This window comes from Ambystoma mexicanum, chromosome 10 (assembly GCF_040938575.1).
Source record: "Ambystoma mexicanum isolate Mex_15411 chromosome 10, UKY_AmexF1_1, whole genome shotgun sequence".
In the NCBI taxonomy this organism is placed as follows: domain Eukaryota; kingdom Metazoa; phylum Chordata; class Amphibia; order Caudata; family Ambystomatidae; genus Ambystoma; species Ambystoma mexicanum.
The window spans coordinates 1,287,606,599-1,287,626,200 of record NC_090932.1 but is presented as its reverse complement, the minus strand read 5'-3'; the positions used below and the strand labels follow the sequence as shown (position 1 = coordinate 1,287,626,200).

The 19,602-nt window shown below is 45.7% G+C and overlaps 1 protein-coding gene across 3 annotated transcripts in view; it reads left to right on the top strand.

Moving 5' to 3' along the window:
* ASCC2 (activating signal cointegrator 1 complex subunit 2) overlaps positions 1-19,602 on the top strand; it is a 1,015,237-nt gene that overhangs the window by 949,421 nt on the left and 46,214 nt on the right. For all 3 annotated transcript variants that reach the window (XM_069619287.1, XM_069619286.1, XM_069619285.1), the window contains one exon: positions 4,181-4,260. In XM_069619287.1, coding sequence (XP_069475388.1) covers positions 4,181-4,260 — 80 coding nt within the window. The remainder of the gene's footprint in view (positions 1-4,180; positions 4,261-19,602) is intronic.

Below are 19,602 nucleotides of genomic sequence, written 5' to 3'. Positions count from 1 at the left end.
TATCATCAGCCCCAGAACCCCTCAAGACACAATTGGCCCTTGTGGCTTCGGAAGGCAGGGCAGTTTCAAGCTGCTTGTTAAAGTCTAATCTTGATGCCACAGACAACGTCGGTAGAATCATAGCAGAGGGAACTATTATTAAGCGTCACGCTTGGTTACGCCAATCCGGCTTCAAGCAGGAGACGCAAACCACTCTGCTCAATATGCCCATTGAGCCCAACATATTTTTTGGTAAGGCCGTTCGGGATGCCTTTGAAACTGCAAAACAAGAATATGATACACTGAAGTCATTGGGCCAGCTGACCAACAAACCCACTGGCCAGAGGGGTAACAGTAATTTTCGTAGCTCACGTGGACGAAATTCCAAGAGGGGTTCGAGCTATAATCAAAATCAATGAACATCTTGGGGGAATAATCAAGGCCAGGCCTCTCAAAATTACGAGAGAGGTCCACACAGATCCTGCGGTCGGGGAAGGGGCTCCTCCTCTAGAGGTGGTACCCCACCTCCGAAACAGTGACTGCCTGCTTCAGGTGCCCTCCCATGCCTCTCCAGTAGGAGGGCGCATTTCCAACTTCACCCAAGCATGGGAGGGAATCACCTCAGACAAATGGGTGCTGTCCACCTTAGCGGGCTGATATTGTATAGAGCTCCTAGAGCGACCCCCGAACCATCCGCCACACCGGAAAACCCACTCCAAGGAAGACCAACACATCCTCCTCGAGGAAATCGACACGCTGCTCCAAAAGGACGCCATAGAAATCGTCCCGGCCAATCAGGTAAACTGGTATTTATTCAACCTACTTCCTTGTGCCAAAGAAAGATCTAACAATGCGCCCAGTATTAGATTCACGCCCTGCCTACAAATATGTCAAGCTACAAAATTTCTGCATGACTACGCTACAAGAGGTAATCCCTCTACTAAAAAGGGGGGACTACATGGCAACACTGCATGTGAAAGATGCCTATTTTCATATTTCAATGTTCCCAGAGCACAAAAGATTCTTGCGTTTCAAGATAGCGAACCAGCACTACCAATTCAAGGTGCTGCTCTTCGGAATAGCATCTGCTCCAAGGGTATTCACGAAAGTACTGGCGGTGGTGGCAGCACACCTGCGCAGGGAGGCAATCCCAGTGTACCCTTACCTGGACGACTGGCTGATTACAGGGGAGACTCCCCTAATTTGCAGACAAAACATTCAAAGAACTAGCAACCTTCCCTTTCAATTGGGCTTCTCCATCAACGAGAAAAAATCATGCCTAGTGCAGAGCACAACCAAACAGTTGCTAGGAGCTGTTATAAACTCAGAAGAGGGGTTGGTCTTTCCATCAGAGGAGAGTCCAAAACATCTTACTGCAAATACTGCATTATCAAGCCGGCCGCCAGATAAGCGTATGTAAAGCTATGCATTTGCTAGGCATGATGGCACCTTGCATTTACCTGGTACCACACACGTGCCTGCGCACGCGACCCATGCAGGAGTGGTTGGCGAAACAGTGGTCTCAGGCAAGCGGTCAGTGGGGCAATCTAGTGGTCGTTTCACCAACACTAGTACAGAATCTTCGCTGGTGGGCAAGAGAAAATCTATTTAAGGGGAAACCCTTCCACGATCCAGAGGTGCAATCTATTATCACGAGAGACGCCTCACTCCCCATGGGGGGCTCATTGCTTCATCACACAGCTCAGGGTCTGTGGTCTCATGCGGTGGCACAGAACCACATCAATCTGCAGGAACTACTGGCAGTATTCAAGGCCCTTCAGGCATTAGAGTTTCACCTAGCAAACCAATCAGTGCAAGTCCTGACAGACAGCATTACGGCGATGTTTTACATCAACAAACAGGGGAGCACACGTTCTCCAAATCTTTCCAGGCTTGCACAACCAATTTGGAGATGGGCTTTCAAATGGAAAATATTCCTATCGTCACAGTATGTTCCAGGCGAACTCAACTCTCTGGCAAACTCAATGAGCAGAGAGAGATCCCCTACCAGAGGAACACGAATGGCGACTACACGCAGGGGTCGTAGAGCACCTCTTCTCTCAATGGGGTTTCCCCACAATAGACTTGTTCGCTACAAGCGAAAACAGTCAATGCCCAGACTTCATGTCCAGGTTCCGCCAGCCAGGCTCCCAGGGGAACGCCCTATGGATGAACTGCTCGGGGAAATTTGCTTACGCTTACCCCCTGCCCCCGACGCCTTTCATGAAGAAGGTGGTGAACAAGATCCACAAGGAACAAGTGACGCTCATCCTAGTTGCTCCTATGTGGGCAAGACAACCTTGGTATCCACATTTGCGTAAACTGACGATGTGCGATCCCATCAAGCACCTGTGCCTGACCAATCTGCTCACTCAGCACGGGGGATTAACAGTGCGCCCACAACCTCACTCATTGAACTTGGCAGCAAGGCTCCTGAAGTCCTAGAGTTCGGACATCTTAACCTGCCACAAAGGTGTATGGATATCCTGAAGGAAGCACGAAAACCTAACACTAGACACTGTTATTTCGACAAGTGGGGAAGATTTGTAATTTGGTGCCAGTCTAAACAAATTAACCCCATAGAATGTACCCCATCCCACATTCTAAAATATTTGCTTCACTTGCTAGACTCGGGGTTAGTATTCAACTCTTTAAAGGTCCATTTGGCGGCCTTGTCAGCCTACACCACCTCCCACAATAAGGTCTCATGGTGGAAGGTGCCCGTCATCAAAGCATTTATGAAGGGAGTAAAGAGACTCCACCCTCAGATTTCAAATCCGCCGCCAGGATGGGATCGCAATGTTGTACTCGCTAAACTCATGGGACCCCCTTTCGAGCCAATGCATAAGTCAAGTCTTACACACCTGACTTACAAAACTGCCTTATTAGTGGCTATTACTTCCATAAGAAGAGTTAGTGAAATACAAGCATTGTCAGTGCAGGATCCTTTCTTTATCATACACATGGAAAAGCTGGTTTTACGTACTCACCATAGGTTCTCCCCTAAGTTAATCTCTAAATTCCACGTAAACCAGTCTATTGAGCTACCTACTTTCTTTCAGAACCCCACCAGCTCAACTGAGGTAAAACTCCACAAACTAGATGTAAGGAGGGCGGTTCTTTACTATGTAAACAAGACCAGACCGCTAAGAAAAACAACTGTTTGTCTCCATAGCACCAGGCAGAGAAGGAGACTGCATTTCCAAGAATGCCATCTCCACATGGATAGTCAAATGTATACAATTGTGCTATTCATTTTCAAACAAGACACTGCCTTTCACGCCTAGAGCTCACTCCACAAGGAGCACAGGAGCCACTCTGGCTTTCATTGCAAATGTCCCTCTAGGCAGCATTTGCAAAGCAGCTACATGGAGCTGAATACATACTTTCACTCAGCATTACTGCATTGGCACTCATTCCAATACAGATACACAGGTGGGACAAGCGGTTCTAAGACATCTGTTCGCCCATGAACCTTCTCACAACCCACCACCTTCTCCTAACACTGCTCCCTAATCTGTGCACAGCATGTAATCTAAGCAGAGTCCACAAGCCTCAGAAGGGATACATTACTCACCGTAATCGTATTTCTGATGCTTGTGTCTGCTTAAATTCACATGCACCCACCCTTCCTCCCCTCGGAGAGAAGGCGTATGGATGCTTATGAGCTTGTCTGATATTTATCTGCTTGTATACAACTGTATTCACGCTACACTTCATGCTACCTCATGTCAGAAAAATAACAATCTGAAGGACCTCGACGTGTAAAGGACCATGGGTACAGTCGACGTCACACTAGGGATAGTATTACTGGCACACCCTGTCGAGGTCCCTTTTCGAATTTCGAAAACAACTACTGTAATACTCTGCAGCTTCCACTAGATGTCGGTTTATTCGCAGCATGTGAATTAAGCAGATACAAGCATCAGAAATATGATTACGGTGAGTAATGTTTTATATGGTGAAACATTTATTATGGTTTATTAATTTAAATAGAATGTACTCTTGTCTGGTAAATTAATTGGTTGTTAGATTGATTTTAGCCTTTTGTAATGTCATTTTTTATTTAATTGATGCTTCCTGCATGATAATGGTTGTATTGCTTGGTATATCAATTGTCTGATGTATTAATTGGGCAAGGTTTTGTAAACCATAGAGCAATAAAAAAATAAATACACATTGCTTTTTTCCCCTCCATCAGCCGGATAATTTTGTCCAGGACCCAGCTTTGCTGCGTGAAAGAGCTGAAGCTCGCAGGATGACCTTCCTTGCTAGGAAAGGGTAAGCTCACAATTCCATGGCCTCTCTATTTTTTTCTTTACTTTCTGCCTACATGTAACCAAAACTAAAGTTCAGCACCACGTATGACATCTGTTACATTTTATCTGAGTTCTGTGACCATGCTGTGTTAGAGTTGCCCATCGCTGGGCATTATGAGTTGTACTGTCATCCTTACTGAATTGCCAGATGCAAGGTCCTTAATTAACTTTGTGTGCAATATGGATAACGGTCAATATTATTTCTCTTTGGTGGTTCGCCTACAGAGATCTGTCATAAAAAGAGGAAGCATTGTGCAAGCATAATCCCTTTGCTTGAAGGCTAAACGGTTTTGCAGTTTACCTACACCTTTTGAATGGAGTTAAAAATATACAGTATTTGAAGGTCAATGTCAGTCTCATAAGTACATACCACCAGCATGCTGCCTAAAAACAGTGAAGGGTGACATCACCTTAGTGCAATAATGGGGTGCATGAGAGGCACCTCTAGGTCTAGGAGCCTTATAGGTGACCCAGGACCTTATACTGTATGCCTTAAGTTAAGGAAAAGGGGCTGCAATGTCAGGGAGACTTCAGAAGTCCCCCTTGTCAACAAATAGGTAAATGATCCAAAAAAGAAGGGGAGAAAAAGCAAAAGGTTTAGAGATCATAGAAAGTGGGCCTAGAATACCCCAAAATACTAATTTTTCTTACCATGGGAAACATGTTAAGTTACAGTCTGGTTATCTGAAACAGACTGTAACTTAACCACTATCTTTATGTAGTGAAGCTGAACTAAGGAGGGAGGGTTGACTGTTATGTAGTACAGTTAACATTTTCAAAGATTATATGTAAAAGGAACCGCACCGATAAGTACAAAAATACCTTAGTTTATTACAGTACAACACTATGACACACTTTGCACAATTACTATGCAGATATAAAACACACAGTTTGGCAACCATCTTTGGATTACACACTTCTTTAGTGTTTAACACAGATATCACATCATGTACGGTAACCGTTAAAGCGGGGGAAAGCTCTTAGAAGTTTAACAACTCAAGCCTTATGCTCATAAGGCAGCGTAATCACAGTGTAGCTAACTGAAGAAGTACAGGCCCTATATACCAAGTGTCTTAGAAAGTATTATTGGCGTCCCAGAAAGGTTTTTCAGAGTCGCACTAGGAGAGGTCACTTACATAGCGAGTTTAGCACAAAGAAGGCAGCAAGTGTAGATCCCAAATAGAATTCAGATTAAGACTTAAGGGGCTTAAGTTAAAATGTAGTAGTTGTAAGAAGCAGCTACCACACCTAGTGTCCAATGGGACTTGGCCTACAAGTACTGGCCTGTCCACCACAGACCTGGGTCAGCCCCAGATAGTGCCAAGGGAAGGATGACGTTGTGCCCAATGTGAATCTAATGTGGATGTGGTGGTTCAAGAAATATAAGGGATCTCGGACCCCAAAGGTATACACACGCCTATTGAATCATTGCAGAAAACTTGCCTCACCATCGTTGGGGTCATCGGGTCGCGGTTTGCCGGCGTTCTCCAGCGGTAGTCTTCTGGTTCCTCTGAAGACCTCAGACTGAAGTGGAGTTACCATGGATCAGTACCACAATGGAGCACAGACTCTCACGGATTCCTTGTCAGACGCATGACTTTCATTGACCCCCGACATGGTTAGTTGGCCCTCTGCAGTTCGGCGGTTGGACTTTGGATTTCTGGTAGGCTTCCCTTTTTGTGAAGCACATCAGGATTCCAGCATCGCAGCAGAAACTGAGGGTGCCCACAAAGATTCCAGGCTGGAGCTCCTTTCAGCAGAGCAAAATCTGGTTCTAGGGTGTGCTGGCCAAATTGAAAGCCTGCAAAATCCTTTGGCCCTGGGTAGGCCATGCAGCTAGAGCAGGACAGCCCACTGGTTATGCCCACCAGTCAAAGGGCATAACCAGTTAACCAAAGCGCTTAAGCTCAAGGTCTTTAATGGGTTGGTGTTGACTGAGCCAAGGCTAGTTCCTGCAGCAGTCGTCTGGCATAAGTCAGTCGTCACCTTCTTCACATCATTTCAGTTTCCAGTGATAGACTTGATTCCTGGGAGGCCCACCTTCCCTCCTTAGCCCAGCCCTCCAATAAGGGTCTTTGCAATATTCAAACTTGGAGGTGGCTTTCCAGTGATGGACAACCAGCATCCCAGGACCTGCCTAGCAACTGCTATGCCCCTGGCAGTATGTGGATTGGAGATAAGCAGCCCCCCTCCCTGCTTTCTGCCAGCTGACACACACTGGTCATCTTTCCCAAGGAAAGCCTGTGAAAGTGCATGAAGTGGGACCTCTCCCTGCTGTTGAGGCATAAAGCAGGCCAGCAAAGGACATGCCACCCTGAACAGGACTTTAAACATGAAGAATAGCCATTTAAGTATATGGGACTCCAAAACCCATTATCGTGGTAATGAAGGAATCACACAGTGCCACCAGTCTGTTTAGAGAGGGCCCCTTTGATGATGGCTTGTGCTACAATGATAAAAATAATTATACCATCAAAACGGGATTACCTCCCCAGCGCAGGTGCACACATCGGCTACACACCTCACATGATTTAGAAACAGGGGTCCTAAAAGCCCCTAGCTTCACTTCACATGAGTTGAGGAGAGGGCTGCCATAGGAAAAACATATGTGAGAAAAAGGTAGAGGGATCCCAGCACTGGAAACTGTTATGATGTTGCTGTTCATGACATTCCCTCTTCGTGTATAGTAAAGCTAAATGACATGGAATGTTATTTACCTCCAGTTCTAGTGAGGTCACAGAGGCAGTGTTTGCTTACTTTGCTGTCAGCGTTCTGGGTTTGTCAGTTGAGAGTGCCTTTGTAAGTGTAAGCAGCCGCTGCTGTTGTTGGGGGTCTTTTGCCTATTTAACATAATAAATATAGCATATGAAGACTTACCTGTGCCTATCGATGCCTTCATAACAATGGCGACGAGGATGGGATGTTTCTGAAGACCCCCAGCAAAGATCCAGGAAAGACTGCCGCTCCGCTATCCCCAGAGCGTAGTAGCGGCGGTCCCGAGGGAAGATTTATCCAGCGTTGGCCGCTCCGCTACCGCGCGGCGTTGAGTGGCCACCCAGATCCAGCAGACTGCTATTAAGTAAGTTTAGCGCCGCCTCGCGCTAGTCGCTCCCAACCAGGCCCGATCCGTGCTCCCACGTTCGCAGCGTGCCGCCGTTCACGCTCGGCTCGGAGAAGTTGCGGCATTACCCAAACTAGAACTGTCATCGCGCCCAGCCGACGTGTTATGATCGCGTTAAAAGTGTCCGCATCGGCGCCCACGACGGCGTGATAGGATTGAACGCGGACGCAGAGCTCCGGCAGGGAAGAAGAGAAGCACGGAGAAGAGGGGCGGCCGTAAAACCCTAAGTGGAGGGGCACCAGAAATCGCAGACGAGGAGAAGTACCACACAGCTGATGGTTGAGGCGCGCTAAGAATAAGAAGGAAGTTCGCATGGGAGAGAAGCACGGTGGAAATAAACTGCCGTAAAACCCTAAGTGGAAGGGCACCAGAAATTGCAGATGAGGAGAAGTACCACACAGCTGATGGTTGAGGCGCACTAAGAATAAGAAGGAAGTTTGCATAGGAGAGAAGCACGGTGAAGATAAACTGCCGTAAAACCCTAAGTGGAAGGGCACCAGAAATTGCAGAAGAGGAAGGGCACCGCGCAGCTGCTGGATGAAAAGCTTTAGGAATTTCTAAAAGCTTAGCTAGGGATTCTTAAATGCACGCGGGGCACTGAAAGAGATGTAGAGACAAGTTAAAACGAATAAGGCCATTTGTTCCACTTCGGGGCAGCGAAAGCCTTCAGGAAATACTGGGTCAACCAGCAGTCGCCCAGAGAACGCAGCACACAGAAGGGGGACTGTATATAGCACATCAGTTAAGAAGATCAAGCCAACGCACACAAAAAAAAAAAAAGTGTCCAAGAAGCATGGCGGGTTTACCAGGAATAGCTGGTCCACCAATATTTATGCCGGTACCAGGAGCTGCAAAAATTCCATGGGCTCAATGGCGCAAGGGATTTGCTCATTACATAAAGGCTGCTGGCGGGACATCATACTCTAGTGAAAGGAAGTTGGCTTTGCTGTTACATTTTTTAGGATATGAAGGGCAAAGAATTTACGAGACTCTTCCCCAGCCATCGGGAGTTGGAGGTGACGGTGATGCCGCAAATGAATTTGATATGGCCCTGTTGAAACTGGACAAGCATTTTAACCCCAAGACCAGTACAATATTGGAACGGTATAATTTCCGCATGCGGATGCAAGCTCAGGGCGAATCGGTTGAAGAATATGTAACAGCCCTGCGTCATTTAGCATTAACGTGCAAGTTTCAGGGTACATTTGATGAACATATCCGGGACCAGTTTATGACTCACTGTAAGTCCAATAAGATACGTGAGGAGTTGTGGCTGAGGGATGATCCCAACCTGGATGAAGTATTGGATCTGGCTAAGCGCGTGGAACATTCATTGGCATGTGTTGCGAAGTTATCGAAGAATGAAACCAATGATCATAAAGAAGTCAAGAATGAAGTATTAAGTGTGGCAGATAGCAAGAGCAAAAGAAGAGGGAAATCCAAGCAGTCGAATAGAGTCACCGGGGAAGAGAAGAGAAGCCAAGATCCAGTGCAGCGAATAGAAAGAAGAGAGGACAGATTGTGTTTTCGATGTGCGAGCAGCACGCATTTTGCCTCATCTATCGTGTGTCCAGGTCGTAAGGCGACATGTGCAAAGTGCAAAAGGAAAGGCCATTTTGCGAATTGCTGCAAAAACTATCAATTTAGTCCGTTCAGTCAAAGGAAGGTCCTTTATGTCAATGAAGAAGAGGATGGAAGATCGTCAGAAGAGGAAGTGATACTTCCGATGCAGAATGTCATTGTCAATACCATTAATGTTGTGATGGATGGTGAAAATGGAGACGACTGTGAGCGTCCGTATGCGATAGTGAATGTGAATGGTCATGGAGTTTCCATGATGGCTGATTCTGGCTCAAAGATTACCTTAGTGTCCAGAAGTGTGTTTGAGAAGGAGATGTGTGGAGAGGTATCTCGATTAATAGAGCCGGACATCAATCCCGGAGGGTACAATCAGGACAAGATTGAGTTGCTGGGATACGTGTGGAGTGAATTTGAGTTCAAAGGAAGAAGGTGTAAGGGTAAGGTATATGTCACTAAGAAAGGGCAATCATTGCTCGGGTGGAGGGAACAGAAGAGTCTGGCTATACGGTTAGATCCAAACCATCCCGAGCAAGTGCTCCAAGTGTCATTACCATCCACTGTGGCGGGCAAGTATGTGACAGAGCATTGTGGGGTGTTTGAGAAAAGTTTGGGGAAAGTGAAAGGATTTCAACACCAGATTGTCCTAAGGAGGGGCAGTTTGCCAGTTGTCGCGAAACTTAGGCCAACCTTTCTCTTTGAGAGAAGGTGTGAAGAATGAACTCAAGAAATTACTACAAATGGGGGTGATTGAAAGAGCAGGAGGTGTCGAGTGGGTGTCACCGGTTGTAGTAGTAAAAAAGAGCTCAGGCGATCTAAGGTTGTGCATAGACATGCGTGAGCTCAACAAGTGTGTGATGGTTGATAGGCATCCTTTGCCAAACATGGGTGAGATGTTGACCATGGTGGGCCGGGGGAGATATTTTCAAAACTTGATATGGCGTCTGCATATCACCAGGTCGAGCTGACGGAAGAATGTAGAAAGGTCACGGCTTTCATAACCCATGAAGGCGTGTTTCAATTCAGGAGAATGCCGTTCGGTTTGGCGTCGGCTTCATCAGTGTTTCAAAAGATCATGGATAGGTTACTTGGATGTGTGAAGGGTGTGTTTTGCTTCCAAGACGATGTGTTAATATGTGGTGAGACGTTGGGTGAGCATGACAGGAGTTTAAACGCTGTGTTGAAAATCTTTGAAGAGAGAGGCATTACTTTAAGGGAGGAAAAGTGTGAATTTGCAGTGTCCAAGGTGGATTACTTAGGTCACGAAGTGTCATCTGAGGGGGTAAAACCCAAAGAAGGCATTATTAACTCCATAAAGGCAATTGAGAAGCCTACGACCAAAAGTGAACTCCGTTCATTTCTAGGTATGACAGAGTTTTATCAAAAGTTCGTAGAGAACTATGCCACCAAAGTTCTGGAGATGAGGAAAATATTAAGGAAAGGTGCAGACTTTATATGGAGTCGTGAATGTGATGTAGAGTTCTCTAGAATCAAGGAGGAAATTGATATGGCAAAACCTTTGGGATGTTTCGATACGAGAAAGTTGACTATCATTACGGTAGATGCTAGTGAGGGCGGCCTGGGAGCTGTTTTGGCGCAGAAACAAGATGATGGATCAGAAGTTATAATAGCACATGCATCACGTGGTTTGAAGGGTGCCGAAGTACGTTATTCAGTGCTGGAGAAGGAAGCTCTCGCATGTTATTGGGCGGTAGAAAGATTTAAAAGTTTTGTTTGGGGCGTGGAATTTGTAATCCGGACGGATCACAAACCTTTGGAAGTCATTTTTGAGTCAGGGTTGTTGCTGTGTTGAAAGGTGCAGTGCGTGTGGCTGGTGGCCAAGTTTGGAACAAAAATAGGGTCGCCACTGTGAAAAGAGGTTGAGTGTGAAATGCAGGATTTGTGAAGGAGTTTTAGAAAAAAGGGAGATGTGTTATGATGTTGCTGTTCATGACATTCCCTCTTCGTGTATAGTAAAGCTAAATGACATGGAATGTTATTTACCTCCAGTTCTAGTGAGGTCACAGAGGCAGTGTTTGCTTACTTTGCTGTCAGCGTTCTGGGTTTGTCAGTTGAGAGTGCTTTTGTAAGTGTAAGCAGCCGCTGCTGTTGTTGGGGGTCTTTTCCCTATTTAACATAATAAATATAGCATATGAAGACTTACCTGTGCCTATCGATGCCTTCATAACAGAAACCCAATAAGGTGAACAAGTGCCCCCAAAACAAAAATGAATACAGCAGAGGAGTGAGGTTGAAAAACCCCACTCATCCTAAATGTCAATGAAAAATCCAGAAAAGTCCAACAGTAATCCTGGGGGCTCAAAGGAAGCAGTGGGCAGATTTGTAAAAAGAGGAATCTCCCTAACATGGCCGATGTTAAAAATGGTTGGTATTTTAAATAGCGCCTATCTTTCATGTTTCACACACCCATTCTTCTGATAAGGATCAATGCGTCACTTCTTGCAATGTTCCTTGTTAAGATGGCTTTGAAATATTAACCGTGGGGTGGACTTTGGGTGGCCAACCTATTATGGTGAACATGAAAGACACTGAAGTCTAGCTAACCCCAATCAAGGTATATAGTAGTGCGACAAGGCTTAGGCTCAGGTGGGTTGTGTAGGTGGTTTACGGTTACAATGAATCCACGCAGAGCAACCCAATCATTTCAGTTAGACAGGTAAGTGCAAAAACATGCAACGATTTACCAGGCCTATAAAATATACACTAAGCAGCGAAACCTCTAGGCAAATACTACTACACACTTAATTTAAAAACTTATACACATTCACCTTTAGGAGAAGATAGAAAGGCATATGTTTCAAAACCAGTGTAAAACAGGTAAGTACGCAAATGCATAAAATATAGTAGGAACACTTTAGAGCAACACTAAATCAATTCCCTAGCACTTAGTAAAGCCAATCCTACTATGTTTTGGGGCCTTGTGCACTAAAGTTATCAGTTACAAAGTTATACTTTTTGGTCACAGTACTTGGATGTTGGTTCCAGGAACCTTCCAGCGGAACATCCTTGGGACGGAAAGCTGAAGACCTCTGAGGAGCAAGAGACCCCAGGACATCTCCAACTGGTAGTTGTTTTTCAAGCATGGATAGCCACTGGCCACAACATCTGTCCAGCAACAGACATTCAGGCACCTGGATTTGGGCTGGGATCAGAGTGCCTGCTCACACATCTAGAGTCACACACAAACTGTCACTTTGCCAAGGAAAGAAGCAACTTTCCCAGGGAAAGAGCTTCCCATGTACGGCAATTGCAGACCCAAGATGGCAGGAAGAAGGCCAAAGAACAATATGGCCAAAGAACAGGAATAAAGTTTTGCATTTACCGAAAATGGCTACAAATAGTGCTAGCCACTCTTAGTAGCCACGTGCGGTAAATGCAAAAGTGCACAAGTAAAAAGTGCAAAACATGGTAGGAAAACATCCACTGCCATCAGGCCATCCTGGACACACTGCAATTGTAATATAAAAGCTACAAAGGAAAATGTTATAAGGATGCTAAGTATTCCTACCACACTTCACTTTAGGGTGATGTGTGCAGTCAGTTGTAGCAATACAAGAAATTCATGAAAAGAGACATTCTCATTCAGTACTGAGAGTCTTGTGGGCTGATCAGTTTCCCCATAAGAATGAGTAAAACGAGAAGGTAAATAGTCGGGTGAGCGGTAAATAAATGCTAAAAGAAAGGGTCTTATAGCAGTCTATGGGAGGAATGGAGCAACAATAAGATCTTGCCTGACACTCCCTTTTGCTCAATCACATTGTTCTGCTGTTACTTCAGTCGTCATTACACCACCCTCTGTTACTTAGCCTCTCCCTTTATCATATCCCCTAGGCATATTACTCTGTTCTCTTGCCATCTCATCTTCATTTGTTATTTTAGTGCATTGCTCTGTCCCATCTCAGTGTTATTTGTTTTAGTCAAAGCTCACTCCTTTTAACCTATTCCATTGAAGCACTACATTTTCCTGTGTTTTCAGACATTGACAATAACCTGTATTCCTTCTGTTAGTTTAACGTACGTCCCCACTCTGCAGTGTAACTAATGGCCTTCGTGCAGCACATCTTATGCTTCTCTCTCTCCATAAATGTCATGTAAGGACAGCATTAAGGGACATTTTGCAGTAGAGAGCGGCTGTGTTTCTGTGTGCGTCAGTACTTTCTGTGACTTTCCATTTAAATCTACTGTGTACTTCAAAAGGACATTGGTGGCATGAAGCGCTCACGTAAAGGACGGAATTAAGGACAGTCTGCAGCAGTCTGCTGTTAGCCCGCTGTTGACCAGAGACTGGTGTCTTTGAATATTTTCATCGGACTGGGCTACCATGAAGCCTGTCCCTGCCTGTGTCAGCAACGAATAACATCTACTTCTCGTGCGCAGGTAAGGAGCGTGGAGCTGGAGGAGTAAAGGAGTAAAGTGGTGCGAGGAGCTTCAATCGACTCCCCAAAGTTCAAACTGTGAGTCACTTACAGTCTTACAGCCTTACTGTTTTGTCCTGTTTTTTTTTCTTTTATTTTTTTTTCTGTTTTTGGCTTTCTAGCTTTCTAGTGGGACAGCACTGACTACAATTTTTTTCTTGACTTGGCTGTCAAGTGAAGCAAACTTTGCCAGTTCTGATAGTTTAATTAATTGTCGCCAACAGATGATCATCTCTTCGACTATTATGTCTAGGCTACGAAGTGGCAGGAACATTGACAGCGGTGCCAGCACTTCGACCGTTGGCTCTGTGGTAGCGTCTGAATGGATGACTGGACTGACGGATCCCCGCGTCCGTGGTATGGAGGTGGCACCTACTCCCACATTGAGTACATCGGGTATATCAAGCTCCACAACCATCGCACTTATTTCAAATTATCCCCACGCCCAGTATATTGTTCAGTTGGACAGAACCCTGGTGGGGTCAGTCATGGAAGGGGGGTGGTCTGGCCAGCACTGGAAAGAAGGCAGCAACATGCAATCAAACGACTGGAAATGCTCGTAATCTGTCTTCTGATGTGGCCGATCATATCCTCTTTATTACTTCTGGCACTTATGGTGGGGAATCGTTGAACGAACTACGAAACAAAACTACAGTCTGCTCTGCAAAAAAGCGTGATGAGAACAATCCAACGCCTCTAAACGAAATAGACATTCTTAATGAACCATTTGAGCAGTCAATGATGTCGGATGAATCTCTCCTCCGCCTTTGTCGGAATACAAGAGACTTTGGCAATTCTGGGGAATCTAGCCACTCAAGGACTATGCTAACTTGGCCCACCATTAATAAGCACACACAGCAGGAAAATTGGAGTCTGCTGGATCAGTCAGTATGCCAGGGGCCACAGTCAGAAGCCCTCTTCAAGCCATCTTGCACTTTTGATTATCAGACTTCAAAAAATGCTCCGGGCTGGGGCAATTGGAATACTTTACCGAACATCGATTCTTTGAGTCCTATGTCCATTTCTGCTCTTCATTTGGATCTGCAGTCTATCCTGTGCCTGTATGACAACATCAAAGATGGCATTCAGGACAATGCAAAAAAACATTCTTATATAGGTAGGAACGTGAGCTTTTAAAAGATTTTGTTGCCAAACTCTAATAGGAAATACAAAATCAGGTCAGGCCATTGAAATGTGCCGATGAGGAACACGTGGAGCATTCTGAGGAGCTCTTCTTAAGTGAGGCAGGTGTGGTACCAGAGGAGTATTTATTTGGATGAACAGACACCGGACAGTCCGTCCGTTTTGCTGGCTTGCGTATCACCTCCTGAAGTCCCCCTTGCTCGCTTGAACCTTAACAAAGACCTAATTGAAGACGTTCCTGAGATAACAGGATAATCAGGGTTTGGAGTCTTTATTGAATATAGTTGCTGTTGAGCATTTAAATCAACAGCAACAGTGGGAGACGTACAGAGGAAGAAAAAGGAAGGGTCGCAAGGCAAAACAGACCAAGAAGACAAAGAATCGACCAACGGCTAACAACAATAAGTCTTGATCATCAAGAAAATTCTTGAACAAGATATCTGGCACGGATGAAATCATGGACTTGACTCAGCGGGCTGCTCCACCTAGACAGGGTGGGGGTTGTTGCTCAAAGAAGTTAAATGGGCCTCGGCTGGGGCTCGGGGTCATGTCGGAGCCAACTTTGGTCTCGCAAAGTTGTACAAATTCAAATAAAAGTACCCAGTGGAAAATGAACACATTTCTACTAGCAGCTACTGATGTGTCTGAGGTTACGGCTTTGCAAATGCAAGATGCAGATGTGGACGAGGAGGACGAGGGTGTTGAGGCAGGGGGAATGTTGGGGCCCAATGGTGAAGGCGCTCCATTGTCCCAACTTCTAATGGTGCAATCTTTGGAAGCCTGGCCAGTGTTGACCGATGTTAACGGTTAGTGTGTCGCCCAGTCCCTGTTACCATTAAGTGTGTCTACCTTAGCATCATCTAAACCTCTTGGCCGCTGTGTCACTACATTCGGCTGGGTGTCCAAACCGAACATCTATGCAGACTCTGCCATGAATACAGGGAAACTCTTGAGGTTCTTTTCCCTAATTCCAGCTCTTGGTTTGCTACACACATCTTAGGGCGATGATTAGAGGCAGGGGACATGGTACAGCATAGATGGCTTCTCTGAATATGAGCTCTGCTTTCGATAGTCGATCGCAGTGTTCCTTGGAGAAAACTGTCCTGCTGGCAGTTTCACTGGTGGTGCAATTACATACGGACACATCTTTGAAAGTGAGGCTAAAAAGGGAGGGGGCATGTATGGGTCCAGTACAAACACACATGGGCGTTAAGCAGGGCCCCTGTACTCTTTAATGCCTACTTACCTGACCTAGATACGATATGGAAGGAAGCCATCACCTGTGGGGGATAATGGCTCACTAACTCTAGAATTGTATAACTTCTTAAATTAAACAATGGGAAAACTTAAAGAATGTTGACAATGTATGATGTTTTTATTCCTGTGATGTTTTATTATGACATAATGTCTAAAACTGATAAAAATTGTTTTTTTAATTATTTTGTTTTATCATTTTACTTTTTGTGAAAGGCTTGCTTTGTACTTTCGTACTTTGTACTTTTGTTAATTATGAAGTCGTAACACAATAAAAAAAAATATATACACGTGTCTGATGTTCTTTGAATTACCCAGTAAAACACACATCCTGACAAACACCAGAACGTCTGTCATTTCTCCCTGCTGTTATGTTACTTAAGCTCTCCTAACTGCATCTCATATTCCTGATGATGTTCCTGCCTCTTGCTGTGTTTCCCTCCTTTTACTCTTGCCTCCTCTCTCCCTATCGTTGCTTCCGCCATGTTCACTGTGTGATAGCTACTTCAAACATTTTTCTTGACTCTGATCACTATGCAACATTTTGCACACTGTGTGCACGCCTTTTTCTGTATTTTTGCCAGCTTTATCCTCTGTGAGCACTTGTTTTAGTCCAGCTCCCTTTGTTCCCCTGGCATTACTATTCCCTCCATTTTTTATAGTGTGGTATGATGTTCCACACACCTTGGTTGTAATAACATCTTGCTATAGTATTACTTCTATGGATTGTATTCGGCCAAAGATTCATCATCTTGATAGATATTCATTCAGCATTAGCTGCTCGGAAAACTCTTGGGCATAGTGCCTCTCGACATCATCTTCGACTTTCTCGTCCAGCTGATCCACACCTCAACAATGGCTGTGACGATACGCTGTATTAAAGGAATGCACTATGCCGTTTTCCTTTTTTTCCGCACTCAGAACGCTACTCGGAAAAAAGCTTGTTTGATTGGAATCGAATACCAATTTGTACAACACTAGTATGTCGGGGCCTAATCCACCCGGTTTCAAACTGCAATTCTAAAATGTCGCTCATGGACACGCACACTTTGTGTGTTTGGTGTCTTGGTGTCGGACATGATCCAGAGCAATGTGGTTCTTCTCTAGTGATGAATCCGAAGGCTGTGAAGGAATGTTTGGCAAAACAGGCATTCGCCAGACCACCGTCAAAATCCCCATCCAAGTTGATTGCTAAGTCCTCGGAGTACGATACCAAGGGGCCTACTCCCTTGAAACATTGGGAAGGAAGACACCATAAGAAGCGTTCGCACTCATGTACAAATTTCACACCTCCTTGTAGTTTCACAAAAATAAGCGCTGACTCATTGGGCTACTGGAGTAAGTCGTACCCAGCGAAGGGTGTGTCTATTGAGGAGTGGGAGGACTTCAAGAGGCAAATGGTGAAGGTTTTTGCAAATGCTTCAGCTGGTTCGGCTTCAGTCTCAACGCTGCAGGAGGATTCGGCTTCGACTGCACTTGGCCTTGAAGTCCCTCAACTGGCGGAAGCCTCGCAAGATCGAAACTTCATACCGGATTCTAGATCTGTGTTCTTCGACTCGATGCAGAGGATTTTTGATGAGGAGGGCGACCCAATGCCTTTCGGGTTTGACTCGATCGCAAGTTCAGCCTTGGATCCATAACCAGATTTAATGGCGAACCAGACTGGGGTACTGAAACTGGCAGACGGCCTCCACAATGCCAGTGGACTAGATGCGACCCCAGACATTGAATTCCAGCAGTCGAACCCATACGCACAACGGAATGCCCAATACCCCAAGGTGGACAAGAAGGTTGTCGTAGCTTTAGGGTTCCGCACTCCGACAAAGCCAGCGTTGCAGTACAACATTAATGACATCCTCGACTGAGGTCCACAGAATGAATGTGCTTTACCGTTCAATACCGCCATAGCGGACCCAGTTATGACCTTGTGGCAACGCCTGTGCTAGACACCGGCGGTCGATACAGAGCTCACAAAAAAGCCAGCAAGAGGATATCTTCTGTTCTTGACAGCTCACCCGAACCCTGAGGGGCTGGTAGTGCAGGCTGTGACTGTTGTGTCTAGGCCGTCGATGTTGAACTTCTCACCACAAGGGAGTCAAAAAAGCCTATGCTTTGGTGAGCAAAATGTTCACCACAGGGAGAATGGCTTTTACAGCCATTAATGCCTCTTGTGCCTTCGAAAAACGTTCATATGTCCTCTGGAACACCATTTCAGACGCATTGGATCACCTCCCGGAAGGAGAGGTCAGGAATAGTTTCCTTGAGATAATTGCTGATGATAAGGCAATGGCCCGTCACATGCTCCAAGCAGGGTTGGATGCTGCAGACTGTATGGGTCGAGCCATGGGTAGATCAACAGCCCTGCGCAGGTCATCTTATCTGAGGGACTCTGGCTTTTCCCCGAAAGTCCAGTCTAAAGTGCTGGACATTGACTTTGATGGACAGCATCTATTTGGCTCCAAAGCCAATGAGTCGCTCAAGAAATGAAAGGACTCTGAGTTTATAGTTAAATTGCTAGGGTTAGCTGTGCAGCAGCAGCCTCAACGGCAGAATGTTACCTTTGGGTCCAGACAGTGCTCCAGATACGACTTTGAGGGGGGGGAGTATTTTACTCCCTATATTTAAAGTTTGAGAGTAAATGTGATTTCATGGGACTCAGAATTAGGTTTTTACTCTCAAGAGGGTAAAACATATTTGACATCCAGCGGACGTGTGCAACAAGTTAAAATTGAATGGAAATCATTATAATGCAGCAACGGTGCATGTCATGATAGAAAAGCATATTACCCTCACAATACTCCTACGTCTCGTCCCCTTTCCTCCATACTGTGTAGGGGCGTCCCTTGCTAGGGACGGGAGACAGAATCTTTTTCACCAGAAAAAATCTTCTTCCCCTTTAAATTTAGAGGTGCTTAGGTCTGCGGTCCTGGGAGCATGTGCTCCCCTGACTCCGCCCACCGGCACCACTCCCCAGTCCTTTTTTCTGCAGTGTAGAGAAGGAGCCAAGTACCTCTACCGGAAGTCCCACCCCCATTCAGCCTATATGTTGGCAACTGGAAATTGTGACATGGGCAATACCAGTGAGGGTACCTAAATCCTGAAAAGTCCTTGAAACAAGGTATCCATTGAGAAAACCCTAAATGTATCCGCAAAAAAATGACGGTCTTCTGAAGGAAGTTCCAGAAGAAGTGTGTAAATGAATGAAAGAGAAGACTGGTGACGTCCCATGAAGCAGAAGTGACGCACCCAGAAGAGATGCCAATGAAGAAAAAATATAGACCTTATAGAATCTGATGACAAAGTAGCGAAGTAAGCAACATTCAAAGGGATTGGGTCCTCCGACGTATTCCATATCTATGACAGGTAATGTCCACAGCTGTGCTGCTTCGGAAAATCTTTGGCGTCTGCGTCCTACGTCGATGCGCCGTCCCCGAGGACGACCTCCGACGGCCGATGTCACCCGATGTGATAAGTAGGACGCACGACGCCCATAGCCTCAGTTCCGTTTTTTCCGCGAACATGTTGGAGTTACTGTTTTCTTTCTCGGTTCGTTGAACCTGTTCGGTGTGTTTGTGGCGATGTCTCTTTCATCTACGACCCCGCGTCCGGGCTTCAAGAACTGCGGGGACTGTGGGTCCAAGATGTCGGTCACAGACTCGCACAACGCCTGCCTCTGGTGCCTCGGGGAGGCCCACGGTACGGACGACTGTGTCGACTGCCAGTCGCTCACTGCGAAGGCCTTGCGAGAACACAATAAGAAACTGTCGGTAGG